The 14,426-nt window shown below is 57.6% G+C and overlaps 7 protein-coding genes across 7 annotated transcripts; 2 read left to right on the forward strand and 5 right to left on the reverse strand.

Moving 5' to 3' along the window:
- Positions 1 to 927: 927 nt before the first annotated feature.
- On the reverse strand, positions 928 to 2,957 carry F5144DRAFT_182538 (uncharacterized protein). Its single transcript, XM_066782739.1, has 2 exons — positions 2,082 to 2,957; positions 928 to 1,937 (listed from the first exon to the last, which is right to left on the reverse strand). The coding sequence occupies exons 1-2, from the start codon at positions 2,733 to 2,735 to the stop codon at positions 990 to 992; spliced, it is 1,602 nt and encodes a 533-aa protein (XP_066644799.1). The 5' UTR covers positions 2,736 to 2,957; the 3' UTR covers positions 928 to 989.
- A 332-nt stretch (positions 2,958 to 3,289) lies between these two features.
- On the forward strand, positions 3,290 to 4,852 carry F5144DRAFT_567733 (uncharacterized protein). Its single transcript, XM_066788609.1, has 3 exons — positions 3,290 to 3,784; positions 3,866 to 4,392; positions 4,461 to 4,852. The coding sequence occupies exons 1-3, from the start codon at positions 3,535 to 3,537 to the stop codon at positions 4,611 to 4,613; spliced, it is 930 nt and encodes a 309-aa protein (XP_066644800.1). The 5' UTR covers positions 3,290 to 3,534; the 3' UTR covers positions 4,614 to 4,852.
- A 739-nt stretch (positions 4,853 to 5,591) lies between these two features.
- On the forward strand, positions 5,592 to 6,715 carry F5144DRAFT_182640 (uncharacterized protein). The gene has a single exon (XM_066782742.1). It carries the CDS (start codon positions 5,733 to 5,735, stop codon positions 6,657 to 6,659), a length of 927 nt encoding a protein of 308 aa, XP_066644801.1. The 5' UTR covers positions 5,592 to 5,732; the 3' UTR covers positions 6,660 to 6,715.
- Positions 6,716 to 7,225: 510 nt separating this feature from the next.
- Positions 7,226 to 9,034, reverse strand: F5144DRAFT_182554 (Gtr1/RagA G protein conserved region-domain-containing protein). The gene is made up of 3 exons (XM_066782740.1): positions 8,466 to 9,034; positions 8,303 to 8,404; positions 7,226 to 8,253 (listed from the first exon to the last, which is right to left on the reverse strand). Exons 1-3 carry the CDS (start codon positions 8,690 to 8,692, stop codon positions 7,347 to 7,349), a joined length of 1,236 nt encoding a protein of 411 aa, XP_066644802.1. The 5' UTR covers positions 8,693 to 9,034; the 3' UTR covers positions 7,226 to 7,346.
- A 298-nt stretch (positions 9,035 to 9,332) lies between these two features.
- On the reverse strand, positions 9,333 to 10,144 carry F5144DRAFT_182701 (uncharacterized protein). The gene is made up of 2 exons (XM_066782743.1): positions 10,122 to 10,144; positions 9,333 to 9,958 (listed from the first exon to the last, which is right to left on the reverse strand). Exon 2 carries the CDS (start codon positions 9,725 to 9,727, stop codon positions 9,377 to 9,379), a length of 351 nt encoding a protein of 116 aa, XP_066644803.1. The 5' UTR covers positions 9,728 to 9,958; positions 10,122 to 10,144; the 3' UTR covers positions 9,333 to 9,376.
- Positions 10,145 to 10,388: 244 nt separating this feature from the next.
- On the reverse strand, positions 10,389 to 12,209 carry F5144DRAFT_182634 (Tautomerase/MIF superfamily). Its single transcript, XM_066782741.1, has 3 exons — positions 11,649 to 12,209; positions 11,098 to 11,565; positions 10,389 to 11,012 (listed from the first exon to the last, which is right to left on the reverse strand). The coding sequence occupies exons 1-3, from the start codon at positions 11,976 to 11,978 to the stop codon at positions 10,743 to 10,745; spliced, it is 1,068 nt and encodes a 355-aa protein (XP_066644804.1). The 5' UTR covers positions 11,979 to 12,209; the 3' UTR covers positions 10,389 to 10,742.
- Positions 12,210 to 13,024: 815 nt separating this feature from the next.
- On the reverse strand, positions 13,025 to 14,370 carry F5144DRAFT_182778 (uncharacterized protein). The gene is made up of 2 exons (XM_066782744.1): positions 13,699 to 14,370; positions 13,025 to 13,627 (listed from the first exon to the last, which is right to left on the reverse strand). Exons 1-2 carry the CDS (start codon positions 14,026 to 14,028, stop codon positions 13,292 to 13,294), a joined length of 666 nt encoding a protein of 221 aa, XP_066644805.1. The 5' UTR covers positions 14,029 to 14,370; the 3' UTR covers positions 13,025 to 13,291.
- Positions 14,371 to 14,426: the final 56 nt, after the last annotated feature.

Below are 14,426 nucleotides of genomic sequence, written 5' to 3' on the forward strand. Positions count from 1 at the left end.
CCCAGCATCCGAGCGGCTGGGTCGGGTGTGGCCGGGGGTTGGCGAGACCGAGGGAGGGGGGTTGTATGGTTTGATACTTTAGGTAGGTAGGTACTGTTTGCGCTGGATGTAAGCTTTATCGTGTATGGGCTGTCTTGGTATTGGTGACTTTGATTTGCCGTATTCGGTCGGTTGGCTGGGGTTTGGCTTACCGTGCTGTACGAGACTGGAGTTGATTACCTGTGCCGCTGATCACTCTTGAGTTCTTGACTATTGGTTTTGGTTTTGTCTTGGTTGTTTGAATTGATTAAGCATGCATGATGCGGGATGAGCCACTCGGGGTGTTATGTTGGGCTGTTTTCTTGCGCCTCCTCCCTACAGAAGGGAGTTGGTTGAAAAGAGACACGGGGCATTGGCTGGGGTACGCAGGAAAGATGGGAATGGGGACCGGAGTTCGCGGCTGTTGCCTTGCAGCATGTCGGGGAGTAAGAAAGGGGCGAGGCAAGGCAGACTTGAAGTATTGCTGAATATGTACCCTAACCCTTGGATTCCCCCTGGCAGCGACTTGTACCAGATACATCCCTCATAGATCGTGCCCGGTTGTTGTCAAGCATGTCGTAAATTCAAAATTCAAACATATGCGAGGCGTTTTTAATAAGGCCTTCTGCATCTAATGACGGGGCTTTATGGGCGGTGCAAACGATGGCGTATCATCATGTCCTGACTGTATCACAAAGAACCTCCCCGTCCCATCCTCATATCACTTTTCTGACTTATATTCGCCTATCACTCCAAATACAATCTATAAGCTCAAAGCCAGAAAAGTATATAATACGCCACAACCCCCCTGCCGTGGCCCGCCCACAGCCCTACGCACAACCCACTGACGGAATCCCGCCGTCAATGTGGCTGCCCGGAGACTGCCGGGCCCAGGTATTTCCCCGAATGAATCAAGGCCAGCTTGTCCATGAACCACACATCCCGCCTTCTTGCCACTCACGACTCCGAACTTAAGACTGGGCGGCTGTAGTCTCGGCTTTGGTCGCCTTCGTCTTGGTGGTGGCCGCCGCTCCGGTTGCCGCCGGCTTTTCACCGGTGCCCGCCTCGTTCTTGGTTGACGCTTTCGTTTTGGTGGTGGCGGTGGCCGTCCCGTTGGTGGCCGTGTTGGCCGTAGCTGTGGTGGCTGTAGCCGTGGTGGCCGTCGCCGTAGTGGCCGTCGTCGTAGCGTCGTCGGTAGACTTAGTAGTCGCCGCCTTCTTCTTGGGTGCGGTCGCAGCCCCGTTGGTCGTTGCCGTCGCGGTGGCGCTCTCGTTGCTGGTCGTGGCTCTCGGAGTAGCCCCGTTATCAGTTTTGGTTGTCGCCCGCTTAGTCGGGCCCCCAGATGCGTTTGCGGGTGTCGTCGTGCTACCCTCGCCGTTGGTTGTCGCCTTGGCAGGGCCGCCGCCCTCGTTTTTAGTCACCGTGCGCTTGGTCGTCGCGGTCGCGGATGGGTTGGCCGTTGGCGTCGTGGTAGCACTCTCGCCGTTTGTTGTGGCCCCCGTGCCGGTGCCGTTCCCATTCTTGGCCGCTGCCCGCTTGGGTGCGACCCCAGATCCGTTCGCAGTTGCCGTCGCTCCGTTACGATCGCCGCCGTCGGCAGTCGCCGTCGCCGTCGCCGTCGCCTTGGTTGCCGTCCGTTTGGGCGTGGCAGTGTCGGACGGTCCGTCGTTTTCGCGCCCGCTCTCGCCGTCCCCGTCCTGCTGTCTCCGGCGGGGGCGCTCTGGCAGGGCCACTTCTTCTCCGCGGCGCTCTCGTTCGATTCGAGTTCGCGCTTGTTCGGCGGGGACTCGTCGGGCGCTCGGTTCGACTGTGACGAGGTTCGCCCTAGAGCGGCGTTGGACGAGTCTCCCGGGGGCATTGAGCCCGCCACCATTAGGGGGTCTCTCGACGACAGCAGGAGGTCTTTCGGCGGGGCGTCGCTGTTCCCGGGGACGTGTAAGCCCAAGACGTCTAAGAACACCTCCTACGCCACCGGCGTGATGCGATCCTTCGGTTTGGGGGGTTGCGGGGGTTGCGGGGGCTGCGGGGGTTCTGCCGGGTGGGCGTGCTGGAGCCTCACTCACCGTTGGTGGGGGCTGAGAGGCGCCGGGCTGCTCGCTCGGGGGTTGACACGGCGGAGCCATGACCTCCCTGATATACTTGGAATCGACGCCGAGCACCTTCGCATCGGCCATGGCATTTGCCATGCGCGCAATGTACTCGTCGCGGATGGTGCCGTCCTGGTTGTGCTCGAAGCTGATGTAGACCAATGTAGGGAGCTTCACCCTGTCTATGGTGTCGTTGCCGGCCAGACCGCCACGCCGGGGCGCTCCCTGATAGTAGGTTTCGAGCCTTGCAGCAAGGTCGACGCTCGGCTTGCGGGCGAGGATGTCGTTGGGTGTGACGTAGACGTCCAAGGTCTCCCGACTGTAGGCGCCCGACCTGACTCCTTCGTAGCGATCTAGGATTCTCACGTCGGCGCGGGTTACCTCAAAGACCAGACCCCTCACCTTATCATGATTGGAGCCGGTTTCGACGATGTTGGCCACGCCTCGTGAATTGATCTGCCAGCGGAATCCAAGCAAGGTGCCTTTGCCTATAAATTTACTCTGGGGACAACGGTCGGCCATCTGGCCGATATGGAGGTTGCTGCCATAGGTGAAGTACAGCGCAACCTGGTTGGAATCTTCGGCGCGTGGCCTGCGCCTCACGGCACCACCTCTGCCATTGCCTGACATATTTATCGGTGCGGCTTGCGAATTTGCGAGTCAAAGACGAAGGCGCACCGAGGGTCCGAGACTAGGGGGAGGGAGGGGAAAAAAAAAGAAGAAAAAAAAAGAAACAAGATGATATGGCGGTGTCGGTAAACTTGGGTCGATATGTGCTGTCAGAAGTCCTAGGACTCAGAAGTGGAGAAGATTGAGAATTCAAAAACTGAACGGATATTGAATAGATTCTAGGTCGGTCGACTGCAAGCCTAGCTGTCCGACAGTATACGAGGTCGGTCGAAGTGCAGCGTGATAGGGTTAGTCGGGTGGCGTCGAACTTATACGATTTAACCTACCGGAGGGACTACCGAAAGGCCTACCGTCTATCATACCCGAACCTTAATTTACCTACAATTGCCTGGTACCATTATTTGGCAACATACAGGTCCAGGTAGAAGCCACCATGTAATCCGTAATCGAGGCCTGCCCGAGCGACCTCGGATTAGGTAGGTGCGGCGCGGCCTCAAACAGCCCCCATACCCCCTAACCGAACCCAAGCAATTGCAACCCCGCATTCTGCTACTAAGCAGTTCCTTCCTGTTTCGAGTCACCACACATTGAGCAACAAAAAGCGAAAAGAGTAAAATTCTCGTCTACTCCGTCCGGGAGCACAGCAAGCGGGCCACCAAGTGCAACGTCATCGGGCAGTTTATCAAACGACGCAGTCCGCAGTCCACACACTATTACAAAACCAGAAGGGCGAGCCGAGGCCGCGCGCATCATAACCCTTCTATTAATCAATACACCGGCTGCTGACTGGCCACACGCAATGGCGCACCCGTTGGTAGCTGCGCCGTGTTACACCTTCGCTGTCGACATTGAGGCTCGCGCAGAACCGCACAAGGTCAGGCCGCCGCTCCACGAGAAGCATGCGCTGTACCACGGAAAACTAGCAGCAGCGCTCCGGAATAGGGGTCTAGAGGCAAATGCCGCCGACGACAGCAACTCTCGGCGCCCAGATGGCGACAACGGATGGTGGATTACCCGAAACGGCTCGCTTGGTGTCCCTCTTGATACGAGTATGAGTAAGCCCGGGTATTTGTGTCATGCCCGCTCCTGTCACTGACCAGCGCGACCGCGTTTTCCCTCCCCGTCACCAGTCCCCATCGAGGCCGTTTCACCCACCCTCGACACCCGGGCCGACTGGGGTGCCGAGATCGACACCTTCTGGTCGGCCCTGCGCGCCGTCTTCCACATGCCGGAGCGCTCCGACCTGTGCGGCAGCCACGTGCACGTCGCCCGGAGCCGCGTCGAGCGCTTCACCCTCCCCCAGCTCAAGACCATCGCTTATGCCGTCGTGGTGTACGAGTCCTTTGTCATCGAGCTGCTCCTGCCCGCTCGCAGGGAGAGCACCTTCTGCAAGCCCAACACCCAGTCCTCCGACTACCTCTACCGCGTGAAGGGTGATCCTGGCGCCGTGGCGCGGCTCGTCGACAGCGCCGGGGGTGAAGAGGAGCTGCGCAACATCATGCAGAGCAGTCGGCATGTCTTGTGGAACTTTGACGGCGTGCTCCCGGGGGGCTCGGGCGCGATCGAGTTCCGAGGCGGGCGGTCCCTCAGGGGCGAGCTCCGCACCAAGCGGTGGATGGCCTTTGCCGTGTCGTTCATCCACGCCATGCTCCAGCAGGTAAGTTCCGTGTCCTCAACTACTTTTGATTTTCAGGTTATTTTTTAGCGAGGCTAACACTACATTAGAACGAGCTGTATGATCCGAGCCCTGATGGCCGCCGCCGCCTCCCCTCTACAGAGATTCTGTACGCGGAAGTAAGGATGGCGGCCGCTGAGATGGACATGCAACATCACCTCCCCGTAAACCATGAACGTTTCAACGAGACCCTGACAGAGTAAAGTCGGGGCTTGCACCAGCAACTAAGTCAAATCAGGCCGACAACATTCAATATACAAATCATTTCCAGTTTTTAGATTCTATATATTCATGTTTCACTGCAGATACTAGTCGATCGCTACAATTGGAGAAGTTATTTCCAAGTTGTTCTTATTTGTAGGATACCCGCCGACCACCAGATATATTGATTAGACATGGCTGTATCTTATCGTTTGCTACTCATCTTAAAAATGGTTGGCCCAAACAATCCTTTCACATCTTGCCCGTTTTGATTGCCTAACCGTTTTGACCCCATTGGGGAGAAAGTGTTAATACATAGAATGAAATTAAGGTTATTACTCCGTTGCCTGCGGCTCTTCACGTTAACCATTGGGCCCGTCCACCTATCGGCCCTATACTAGTACCATCACTTTCCTTAGCCCGTCCCTCGTTCTGCATCTGAGCTCACAGCGAACTTTTGGCCAATAATTTCCTTTACCATCACGGAACTGCAAGATGGGTGACCTCCGATCTGCGATGTAACGTCGATTATGCAAACCAGCTCGGAAGTTGGACAAACCAAATCCCACCTGTTTTAGATCTGTGCCGTAAACTTCGTCGACACTCTAGCGGTGTTTCTCTGTCGTCGTCCCTTATTTTATTTTATTTTTCGTCGTTTTTTCCTATACTATGTTCGGGCTTCAAGTATATTTTGACTACCCTGCCGTGTTTGTAACCACAAACGTGAGCAGCGCCGCACGCCTGCAGCAATGATGGAGCCAACTGTCTGCTGACGGGGCCGTCTGTTCCTCAGCCCTAGCGTGGAACAGGCCTCGGGAGAGGGGTTCCAGGTTGGTTTTGTGTGTTGGTTATCCTCGGACAACATTGCATGCGATTTCTCCATCATTCCCCATTTCAATCTACAGGATCTCACTCCCACCACCCCAAGCCACCCCCGCCCTAAACTAAACCAAATCTTGGTCTTTAGTTGCTTGTCGAGCTACACTACACCCACAAGTTACAACGAAAACTCCAACCTCGACATCGACAAAAACCAGTGAACCACCAACCCCCCTCTCACACCCCACTCCTCAACATCACCAACCCCCTCACCACTCACCACCCACCACCCCAAACCAACCATGTTCAGCCACTCCCGCCACGCGGCCCCTCCCCCCGGCGGCCGCCTCTACTTCGCCTACGGCAGCAACCTCTGGCTCGAACAAATGGCGACCCGCTGCCCCTCCAGCTACTTCATCGGGCGCGCCGTCCTCCCCGACTACAAATGGCAGATCAACCAGCGCGGCGTGGCCAACGTGATCCCCTGCGCGGGGCGCTCCGTGCACGGCCTCGTCTACGAGCTCGGCAGCGCCGACGACGAGCGCCGCCTCGACCGCAGCGAGGGCGTGCGCACCGGCGCGTATGCCAAGGCCGCCCTGCCGGTGGTGCTGTATGAGGCCGCGCCGGCGCTGCAGTTGCGCGTGCCCGGGATGGTGCAGGCGGGGGGTGCGGCGGCCACGGTGGCGGGGGCGAGGAGGCGGACGGCGATTTTGGGGGTGGAGAGGCCGAGTCGGTTGGCGGAGCAGGCGCCGAGGTTGCAGCCCGGGGTGTTGGTGTATTTGAGTGAGGCGTTTGTGCAGCCGGGGGATCCGAGGGATGAGTATGTGGATCGGATGAACAGGGCGATGTCGGATGCGGTGGTGATGGGGGTGCCGGTGGAGTTTTTTAGGAATGCGGTCAGGCAGTATATTCCCGATCGGGCGCCGCCGCCGGTGTCGAGGAGGTCGGATTCGAGGAGTGGTGCGTCGACGGTGACGACGAGGTCGCGAAGGGGGAGCCAGTCGGGTGGAGGGCGGCCGAGGTCGAGTTCGGTGTCGTCTGTGAGGGATGTAGGGCCGGACGATGTGGATTATCGCCGGCGGTCGTGGAATCCGAGCCCTGTTGAGTATTCGCGCTATGTTAGCAGCGAGACGACGAGGGGCAGGACGGCGGGCTCTGATGACTATGAGTACTGGGCGCCGCCGGCGAGCGGGTATGTGATGCGCTCTCGGAGCACGCGGAGGGGTTGAGTTTGGCGGTTGTTGGCAGAGGTGCTGGTGGGAGTGGTGTTTTACGGTTGCTGGGTGTTCTAGATCGCTTCTTCTGTTATTTGGGGACAATTTGTATTGCTTTGTGGTGTTACTATGAGGATTGATGACTTATGATCGGACAAGCATAGAGGAAAACGGCCATGGCCTGCCTATTCAAAGCTGTATACGAAGTTATCGGACAGCATTTTGCGTTGACTGTTTGGGATGGTGAAAACTTGCACCCTATGACCCCTTGGTGAGTCTTAGTATCTTCTGTATCTGCCGATGAGGTTGTTAAGAGGTAGCCAACTGACCACCCTACCGGCGAAGGGCGGTAGCAATTCCAAACACTGAGTGTCTTTCTCACAAAAGCCAGGAGGGCAAGTGAGGAAAGGGGTAGTGACAAATCCCATACACCACCAATCACAAATAAGGGTATGTACATGTGACCGCAAATACTGAGTTTGGAAGGCGAGGTAACGGGCTAAAAGTAGAGTCGGGAAGACGACATACTGAACAGGGAGTCGATAAATATGCCTACCGGGACCGCTTTTCGAATGTACTATTTATATACCTATCCACGGCACGCACAACCCTGACCTCCCCAACACATTTCAAGCCAACACCACCTCACCCATTCCCGACAAACCCCCTCCAACACCTTTTCACCACCCTTCCCAACACCCCCTAAGCCAAACCAGGACTCGCCAACCCCGGCGCGCCGCCCACAATCTCCTTCGGCTTCGTGATCTCAAAGAACTCCGTCAGCCCCTTAACAACCACATCCACATTCATGTTGATCTGCGGCATCTTCTCATACGAGCCCTCCTTCATGATCGCGACCAAGGCCAAAAAGCGGTCGACCTCGCGCAGCATGATGGGGCGGCGGGCCTCAGCAAGCACCATGCCGCTCTCGGCCCACTCGCAGGCGACCTGGTCGTCGAGGGGCTGGGCCCAGGGCTCGCCCTCGAGGCGCTCGCGCCACTGCTCGGAGCGGGGCCACGAACCATAGACTTCGGTAAAGTCGATGATGACGTCGACGTAGTCGGAGCAGATCTCGTAGCTGGCCATGTCCTCCGGGGTGTTGTCGGTGGCGATGTAGATCTTGGTGTTGACGTCGAACAGGTAGGCCTTCTCGAAGCGGCAGGTGCGGCAGAGGTTGGTGAGCATGGCCTCGAGCTGGCCGAGGCGCGGGATCAGCTTCTGGATGACTTTGCTAAAGGCTTCGAAGATGCTGTGGTTGTAGATGGACGTGAGGTGGAAGTTGACGGGCGCGTTCTCGACGCCCTGGTCAGACAGCTCGTCCTGGATGCGGATGGTCACGTCGCGCTGGATGTCGAGCCGGTAGTCGTCGCTTAGGCCGTCGACCTTGTGGATAAAGACTTCAATGTTGATGTGCGGGTAGCTGCGGTGCAGGTGGAGGATGGTGGCGTTCAGCCGGGCGACGGCCTCGAGGTAGTCGTCCTGGGCGTCGATGACCCATATTAAGGCCCCGATCTCGCCGAATATGGCGTCCATATCGAAGGTGAAGTTGGGGTTGTCGAAAATATCGATCTGCCCGGGGAAGTCCCAGACCTGGAACTCCATGAAGGAGCTGGGCATGTCAGCACTGGCGTTGTGGTAAGGCTTGAGGGCGAACGCACCTCAGACTATCCTTTTGGATCCGTGCCGTGGATTCTAGAAACAACGTCTCCGTAGGAGGAAGCTTGTGGAAGACCACGCTCGAAATGGACGACTTCCCACTCCTACCATGATGTTAGCCATGACAAGGGTGTTGGGTAGTCCTGGGCGAGCACCCTCTCTCACCTTCGTTGACCCATCAACAAGAGCCTCGGCCTCCCTTTGGTTTGGGGCGTTGTCGCGTCGGGCACCTTGGCGCCATCCTTTTTTTGTAATCGTTGACGGTTCTGTTCGTACACACGGTGGAGATTTAGCGCTGCTGGACTGATATATCGGACGGGGCGAGGACGGAAGGGCCCGCTGCTGGTGTCAGCAGAGACGTCGCCGTCCTCCTCGGCAGAAGCAGAAGACATGATGGAGCAAACAAGTCCCCCCTCGGTCAGTCGCGGCGACGGCCTTGTCCAGCTCTCTGGGTGCTCGAGATATGCGGGAATGGCTCGGCCTCGGTCACTGGCTGCTTTTGTAGACTCGGGGCGCGCGTCCAGCTCATTGGTCTCGGGCCCCTTTCGTTTGTAGTTCGAGGGGGAATTCGCGCGTATTGGTCGCCGGGTGTCTGAGCCCGCCGGCACGGAAGGGAACCTGCGCAGGCTCGAGACAAAACAACGATGAGAGACCTCGCGGGTCGGCGCAGGCGCTTGCTTGTGCGAGGAGAGAGGAGGACCTCGTCACGGCCGACCCAAGACACGCGAGCACTTGGTTCACCGTCGTCGGGCTAGGCCATCAGCATCGGCAGCGGCCATCTCCGTTTCTCCTCCACAGGTTCCTCCTTCACTTGCTCGTCCGACCAGTCGGAGACGAGTGGAACCGGGAGTTGGCAGGACAGGAGTAGAGACTTGCGGCAAGGGGGGCGACGGCTATATACCATGAGAAACAGGCACGGAGAGGGCGGATCCCCGTCCTATCGTGGGACGGCGAATTGCAACGAGGAATTGGCAGCGGCTCAGCACGACCAACCAAGGTCATAATGAGTCAGGCGCACCCACAAAAGTTTGGGGCGCTCAAGCCGTCGTCCGCCCTGTCCTTCGATCTGTCGCGCATCACGAGTTGTCGCTGCCTAGGGGGAGGAACTGGCGTGACACTTGCCCGACCTGATGATACCTGGCCAGAGCGTCGGCGTGGGTTTTCCAGGTCAACCCGACCAGTGCGCCGGGAACCACACAGTAGAGATTGCGGCCCGACCAAGGGGGATTTCTAAACCTCGGCCGGTCATGTGTCCGGTTCTTGGAACTGTGATGTTGCGCTTGCAGGGATGGAGATGATTTTGTGGTTTCTCGTGGCCAAAAGCAAACGGCGGACGAAGGCAAAGGCAAAGGCAAAAACAACAACAAGCAGAGAAAAGTCGACTCCCAATGCAAGCCCAATTCGTTCGTGAGTTTGCTTACCTCCATTTTTGTTTGTGAAACGGCGGCGATAGCCTGTCGGCGCAAGCTCTCAGACCACCCGAGCCAACGGTCTTAACGGCCGGAAGCGGGCTCTTCGGACCAGGAGAGACTGGCGTCAAACAAGCCAAACAAGCCAAACAAGCAAGCCCCCCTTGGTCTAGCTAGCTAGTTCTAGGACCGGGCCAGGTCGTAAAGCGTGGCCAGGGCAGGGGCCTGAGATGGCTTGGTTGGAAAAGCCTGAAACCTGGGCGAATGAGAGTGAGACTTTATTTAGGGTAGGTTGAGCTGTGGAAGAATCCGCCGACCAAGAGTTGATGGAATGGGAAATGAGATGAGATGAGGGAAAGCATCAGGCAGCAAGATCGCTGAGGTTGAGACTGGGGTGAATTTGTTAACTTACCAATCGAATAAAAATGACCGCCCGACGAGCAAATCGAAAACTGAGCGGGGATGGAGAAGAGGATAGATCGAGCACAGGCTTTGGTTGCGGGCTAGGTGTTTGATGCTTCCCCCGGCTCTCAGTGCTCAGTGGGCAGTGGGCAGATGGTGATAACACAGCGTGTTAAGGCTTAACTGGGTAGGTAAGGAAGTCGTTGAGAGCGAGTGGTACCGAGTGTTATCCGCAAATAAAAAAGATCCCCGTGCACCTCGACCCGTGTATCATCGATTCAATGCTTTGCAAAGGGTGGCAATTCTGGGTCTACCGGTGTTGATATGAAGTGAAGTATGAAAACTGCCAAGGGCCACGCGAGGGAGTGCAGGGCAGTTGTCTCGGGGTAAAGTTCAGACCATTATGGGGGGAAAGTTCAGGTGAGCCTCACCGAGGCGGGCGTGGCGTGGCGGGGTCCTTTCAGCGTGTGAGCCCCTGCCCGATTACCTAACGCACGGCAAGCGAGAAGCCAATGGTAATTTCTTGGCATTTGGCATTTTGGTGATGGCTTTCTCTTCCTTCCTTTACCATCACCTGTTTTCTCATCAATACCAAAATTCCACATGATGCGAACGAGACGTGGATGGTAATCTACGCCTCATCTGAAATCGCCGGCAGAGATGGATCATATGAAGGCTTGCTGCCGGACCGGCCAAAAATGGTAGCCACGAAGCTCTTCTTCCTTTGCGCCGCTTTTCTCTGCGGAGAGTGAGGAGCAGCACCTGCTTCACTTCCCTGCTCCTTCTTGGGGCGTGCTTCCGGCATCCGTGATGAACCCTCGTCGCCGCTACCTGGTGGCGTTAATTCTGGCGTGGGCAACCCGGCGGTGGTTGATGCAGGTCGAAGGGCGGCGATGGACTGCTGGGTAAGATATCCCGTCAGTTTCTGGTTCGCACCAAGCGAGCATGGGAGAAATAGAAGGACATAGTAGGAACCTCAGCCTTACCCTGACGCTCAACATCCTTCTCTCCCTTCTCCCACCACCAGCTTTAGTATCCCCCTTGCTCGGCACCTCATCATCCCCCACCCCCGCAGCTAACTCACCACCCTCACCACCACCACCAACCCCCACCTCCCCCCTCTCCAACGCCTCCACCTCCCCCGCGACCGTCCTCCCCCCACAGACCCAACCCTCCTCCGCAACAGGCACGAACCTCAGCACCCCCCTCGCGGGTCGCACCCCAAGCGTCTCCTCCATGTGCCTTTGGATGAGCGCCGCATTGCGCCGGTTGGTGGTCGGCTGCAGCTGGGACGGCAGCGCGGCCACCGACATGACGTAGGCCGCGTCGAAGGAGCCGCCCCAGAACATGCACGCGCCGTGGCGCAGCGTGACGACGACGGAGGAGACGGGGCGTTGGTAGCGTGTGGAGAGGTGGTAGGCCAGTTCGGTAATGAAGGTGAATTCGTCGCGGACCTGGTTGGGATGGGGAATGGATGGTTGTGAGTGAGTGTTGGGGTATGGGGATGGGTGGTTAAGGGGAGGGGAGGGGGGCGTACGATTACGTTGGTCTTGACCTCGGCTAGGACGATGGCGTCGCCGTGGACGCGCTCCCGGGCTAGGCTGGGTGGGTTGTCGGAGAAGGCGTCTTCGAAGAAGTTGCGTTTGCTTTTGTGTCTGGTGAGGTCTTCTCTCGGCTGTGGTGTCCTGCTCCTGCGAGCCATGTCGCCTGGCGGAGCCCGGTCGATGTGCCGCATGAGGTGGTTCCCCTCAACAAGGGGCGGTGGTGGCTGCAATACTGGTACCTTGACCTTTTGCTCTGAAATCGCGAGCTGTTTTGGGGATTGAGGAGGAGGCTTGCTCGCTCGAGGGTGCGGTGCTCGACTCATCGTGGCTTGGCGTCAAATGGTGTAGCGGGAAACGCTTCGTTGACGGTGATGTCGCCGACTGTCCGATCTGCGATGGGTTGCGGCCCTTTGGTGGTAGGACGCGCGGAAGGTATATGATAGTCTGCGGTGGGGATAGATTCCTATTAGAGAACTGCCTCCTGTGGAAGGGGGAGTGTGTGGCGTGCCCCCTTGGAGGCGCACCCCGGGGATAACAGAGCTCGGAGAAACGGGGACGGAGAGCACGAGGGTGCCGGAGTGGTCGCCATGCTTCCAGCAAGAGACACCCATTCGTCCGTGTCTAGCGAGAAGGAGGGATTGGGATGTTGCAAATGCAGTCGCTTGTCTGTGATAAGGTGGGTGCCATGGATGGTGGCTTGTTGCACACGGGTATCGGCAGCCCTCACCCAGATTTTGAGTGACGCATCGTCTATCCGTCAACGCTATTAAGTGAGCTATCAAAAAATGACAAGGCACACCGTCGGGTCCCCGCAGCATGTCAATCACATCAACTCAGCGGTGCCGAGCGGAGTGCTTGCGGTGGACCAAGGGAAGAATGCTAAGATTCCGAACATGCGTTCTCTGTCAGCCGTCCTGAGCGGGCTGCCGCGGTCGTTTACGAGAAGATTAGCCCGCATGCATACTGCAGGTTTTGCCGGTGATAGGTCTTATGGATATCGTTTGGTACCATTGGGGGTCCCGCTGATACCCGGGAAGCTGTGCCGAACGAGATAAGCACCTCTCGACGGGAAGAGACAAGCAATTGCGAGTGGCCGAACTATTACGGGAATTTGTTCCCGGGTTATGCTAGTTAAAGGGTAGCAGCGGGTTGATATAGCAGACTGCAGGAAGCCGAGTATAGGGTATGCAGTTTGCCTCTCCGAGTTTCACGCACGTAACACTCTCCGTGGGCCGTTTGCTTTCGGGGCGACGAGCCCGGGCAGACAAATATGGTTCATGACTCTAATTTGCTAAGATACCGCATCGTGTGTTAAACGGGACTCACTCTTATGGGTAGCACAGTGTAAGAGACTCGTTCAAGTTTCACATAGTGGGTATTCTTGTGATAATGGGATGCAAATGGTGTCATATCACACATGATGAACTAGTTATTACAAGTACATAAAACCAACCGGCCTTGCATCCTTTCCCGGACCAAAAAACCGTAAAACAAGATCAAAAACCCCGCCACCGAAAACCAATAAACCGTCCTCCCATTTCCGACACGGATGCCACAGGCAATCCCGGCCCAGCCCCCCAGCCAACCTCCCGCACCCCCCCATACCCCTTTCACTTTCAGCTCTCACATCCCCCACTTAACCCAACACCGGGGTCTTCCTCGCACCCAGGTACCGATCCGTGTACCTCTCCACCTTCAGCTGGAACGCGGCCAGGGCCAGGGCCGCCACCTCGACGGGGATCAGCAGGATGGCCAGGTACAGGCCCGCGTGGCCCTGCTGGCAGAGGGTGTCCCAGTGCGGCGCCTGCGACATGGGGATGTCCTTCCAGCGGCACGTCCACGAGATGAAGGTGTCGGCCACCTCGGAGGCGTCGACGGCGTAGTAGAAGATGACGGCGATGAGTGCGCCTGTCAGGCCGAGCATGGGCGCGATGATGGTCGCGGTGGTGTGGAGTGTTGATTTGGCGCGGAGCTGGGGGAAAGGGGTGTGTTAGTTTGGAGGTGTGTGCTGATGTAGATAGGTAGGGAATGGTGGTGACTTACAACGCCCACGTGGCTGAAGCAGACAGCGATGAGGTTGGCCACCAAGACGATGACGCTGCCGATGACGAGCGACACGGTCGGGCGGAGGTTGAAGTGGTCCGGCCAGAGGGGCAGGTTGAACTCGTGCGCAACGTGCGTGCTCTCGTACACACGCAGCGTGTTGCCTGCAACGCCGAGGACCGTCAGGCCCATCAGAAGCGCTAGCACCGTGACGCCTGCGCGGGCACTGTCGACCATGCGGACGGTACGCATCTTGGATTGGAGGTGGAGATCTTGGGATTCGGCCTCAAAAGAGGATGCCGACCCCTGGGAACGGCTGCTCTTCTCCATCTTTTTATAATGTTTTTTTCTGGTGTTGACGACGAGCACTGCTCGGGCAAGGAGAAAGGGGGTATCAAGACTCGAGACGAAGACGAGAAGTAGTGCAACACGAAACGGTCAGAAGGAGACCCACAGAACAGAACCCGTAGAGAAGAACAGCAGAAGAGAAATAGAACGGACAGCAAAGCCACTGACTGCAGCAGCAGGAACGCAGGGACCCGACGGGCAGATCTCACGATACTAATACCCCAGCCACTCACCACCCATCCACTCTCACTCTCCCCGACTATCCCCCAACTAGCACTTTCCTGCACACACGCACACACAGCACCGTCAAATAAGAACGGGGCCCCAAGAACAGGCGGGCGGTTAGCTCGCCCCAGGCCCCATGCCCGAGCATGTCGTCA

Source organism: Chaetomium tenue (genome assembly GCF_020726465.1).
Source record: "Chaetomium tenue strain MPI-SDFR-AT-0079 chromosome Unknown F5144scaffold_3, whole genome shotgun sequence".
NCBI lineage: Eukaryota > Fungi > Ascomycota > Sordariomycetes > Sordariales > Chaetomiaceae > Chaetomium > Chaetomium tenue.

Bases quoted from the DNA above. Each gene is read 5' to 3' on its own strand.
- F5144DRAFT_182538 (XM_066782739.1), bottom strand. From the start codon at position 2,735: ATGTCAGGCAATGGCAGAGGTGGTGCCGTGAGGCGCAGGCCACGCGCC. The intron at 1,938-2,081 runs GTGAGTGAGGCT...CCCCGGGAACAG, and splicing joins CCTCTCAGCCCCCACCAACG to CGACGCCCCGCCGAAAGACC.
- F5144DRAFT_567733 (XM_066788609.1), top strand. From the start codon at position 3,535: ATGGCGCACCCGTTGGTAGCTGCGCCGTGTTACACCTTCGCTGTCGAC. The intron at 3,785-3,865 runs GTATGAGTAAGC...CCCCGTCACCAG, and splicing joins TGGTGTCCCTCTTGATACGA to TCCCCATCGAGGCCGTTTCA. The intron at 4,393-4,460 runs GTAAGTTCCGTG...ACACTACATTAG, and splicing joins TCCACGCCATGCTCCAGCAG to AACGAGCTGTATGATCCGAG.
- F5144DRAFT_182640 (XM_066782742.1), top strand. From the start codon at position 5,733: ATGTTCAGCCACTCCCGCCACGCGGCCCCTCCCCCCGGCGGCCGCCTC.
- F5144DRAFT_182554 (XM_066782740.1), bottom strand. From the start codon at position 8,692: ATGTCTTCTGCTTCTGCCGAGGAGGACGGCGACGTCTCTGCTGACACC. The intron at 8,405-8,465 runs GTGAGAGAGGGT...ACATCATGGTAG, and splicing joins TTGTTGATGGGTCAACGAAG to GAGTGGGAAGTCGTCCATTT. The intron at 8,254-8,302 runs GTGCGTTCGCCC...TGACATGCCCAG, and splicing joins ATCCAAAAGGATAGTCTGAG to CTCCTTCATGGAGTTCCAGG.
- F5144DRAFT_182701 (XM_066782743.1), bottom strand. From the start codon at position 9,727: ATGGAGGTAAGCAAACTCACGAACGAATTGGGCTTGCATTGGGAGTCG.
- F5144DRAFT_182634 (XM_066782741.1), bottom strand. From the start codon at position 11,978: ATGAGTCGAGCACCGCACCCTCGAGCGAGCAAGCCTCCTCCTCAATCC. The intron at 11,566-11,648 runs GTACGCCCCCCT...CATCCCAACCAG, and splicing joins AGGTCAAGACCAACGTAATC to GTCCGCGACGAATTCACCTT. The intron at 11,013-11,097 runs GTAAGGCTGAGG...TATCTTACCCAG, and splicing joins GAAGGATGTTGAGCGTCAGG to CAGTCCATCGCCGCCCTTCG.
- F5144DRAFT_182778 (XM_066782744.1), bottom strand. From the start codon at position 14,028: ATGGAGAAGAGCAGCCGTTCCCAGGGGTCGGCATCCTCTTTTGAGGCC. The intron at 13,628-13,698 runs GTAAGTCACCAC...CCTTTCCCCCAG, and splicing joins GCTTCAGCCACGTGGGCGTT to CTCCGCGCCAAATCAACACT.